The sequence below is a fragment of the Mesitornis unicolor genome, unplaced genomic scaffold, assembly GCF_000695765.1.
Source record: "Mesitornis unicolor isolate BGI_N332 unplaced genomic scaffold, ASM69576v1 scaffold33517, whole genome shotgun sequence".
Taxonomy (NCBI): Eukaryota; Metazoa; Chordata; class Aves; order Mesitornithiformes; family Mesitornithidae; genus Mesitornis; species Mesitornis unicolor.
In genome coordinates this window covers 36,748-38,343 of record NW_010197735.1, presented here as the reverse complement: position 1 = coordinate 38,343, position 1,596 = coordinate 36,748, and the positions used below count along the sequence as shown (strand labels likewise).

Sequence of the window (1,596 nt, the reverse complement as noted above, 5' to 3'; positions counted from 1 at the left end):
ACTGGAGCAGAGGAAGGGTCACGTCCGGAAAAAGAACAAAACCGAAAAACAACCCCCAAAGGGGGGAAAAAAACAACCAACCCCAACCGGCAAAAGAAGGAACGGTGTGAAATGATCCTTGACCCGCAGCGGCAGCAGAGTCCCCAGGTCCTGCGTCAGCGCGCGCCACCGCGCGTCCCCACTGTGCAAAGGTCCGAGTCACTGATTTAGTGCAAAGGCAGTTCAAGGTTCGGTTTGCTTCTCTTTTTTTTTTTAGTATTAGAATTTTTTTTCCTTTTTTGTTTTTGTTAAAAAAAATAAGCCATCCTTTTTTTTTTTTTTCCTCTTTTCCCCAAAAGGAGGCACAGAAACCCAAGCCCAGGCCGCCCGCTGAGTGCATCCGCTGTCCGTGAGCTCAAGCAATGTAAACATACGCGGGAGCGCGGCCGCTCCCTGACACGGTTTGATCGAGGGCAGGAGCCTGGCGCTCTGGCAGCATTTTCTCGTTTCTCTACTTTCTCTCTCTCTTTTTTATTTGATTTTAGTATTTTCTGTGTGTGTGTGTGTGGTTTTTGTGGGCCTTTGTTTTGTTTGGTTTTTGTTTTTTTTTGCTGCAGGGCCTTGGGAAAAAAATCAAAATTAAAACAACTTCCAAAATCACTCGAGTCAGGAAGCGGTGAACGGCTCATACCGACGCGATGACGATCATCAGGTGAGGAGAGATGTTGGAGATGCTGGCGAGGAGGTCCGGGGCCAGGCGGGAAAGGTGGCTTTCCGAAAATTCGCAGGGTGGGAAGATCTGCAGAACGTAGGCAGGCTGCGAGGGAGGAAATAAAACAGCGGTGAGAGAGAAACCAAGGGGAAGAGCTGGGCTAAAATGTCTTAAAATGGGACATTTGGGTGATTTTTTGGCTTGTAAACCAGCATCATCATGTAAAAAAAGGAGATGCTGTTCATATGGTTCCCGGGGCGGGGAGTTTTTCCACAAGGGGATGTAAAAGCTGGCTGGTTTTACTGAGAAAGGCAGAAAAATTCCCATTAATTATCATTTCAGCAGTTGCCGACTGCTCATCCTGGGCTGATTACACCCAGGGAAGAGAATAAATTTGATTTGATGCAGAAATGCACAGAATCATTTGGTTGGAAAAGACCCTGAAGATCATCGAGTCCAACCACAACCTGCGCACATCGGGAACAAACGCTCCACATCACCAAGCCCAAACGTCTTGTATTTGCGTGGCAAAGAGCGAGAAATCTCCAGGCACCCCAGAAAAACCAGGACATGGTGTGAGGGAGAAGCAAGGACTTTGCTTTCAGCGCAGGAAAAAAGAGCTGGAAAATGGGTTTGCTTTGTTTTCAGCCAAAGATGTAGGGCTGTAAACAAACCGAACACACATTTTGGGTTTTATTTTTGGCTTTGCAGCTCACCTTCAGTAATTATATTAATTATATCACTGCGCTCCCACTGGTGACGCACCAAGCCAGCACCACAAACGCAGGGCGTTTATTTCAGTGATAAAAACAGAGACCTCAACTCGTGCAAAGCCCTGGGCTGGAAGGCTGTAGGTCCCATTATGGAAGGATTTGGGTTTATCTACGGCATTTTGGGGTTTTCCC

At 47.2% G+C, this 1,596-nt stretch overlaps 1 protein-coding gene across 1 annotated transcript in view; it reads right to left on the bottom strand.

The window, feature by feature from the left end:
- Window positions 1–637: 637 nt before the first annotated feature.
- SPEN (spen family transcriptional repressor) overlaps window positions 638–1,596 on the bottom strand; it is a 23,170-nt gene continuing 22,211 nt past the window's right edge. Inside the window, exon 12 of the mRNA XM_010188904.1 lies at window positions 638–796. Within this exon, the coding sequence (XP_010187206.1) occupies window positions 665–796 (132 nt within the window). The 3' untranslated portion in view covers window positions 638–664. The remainder of the gene's footprint in view (window positions 797–1,596) is intronic.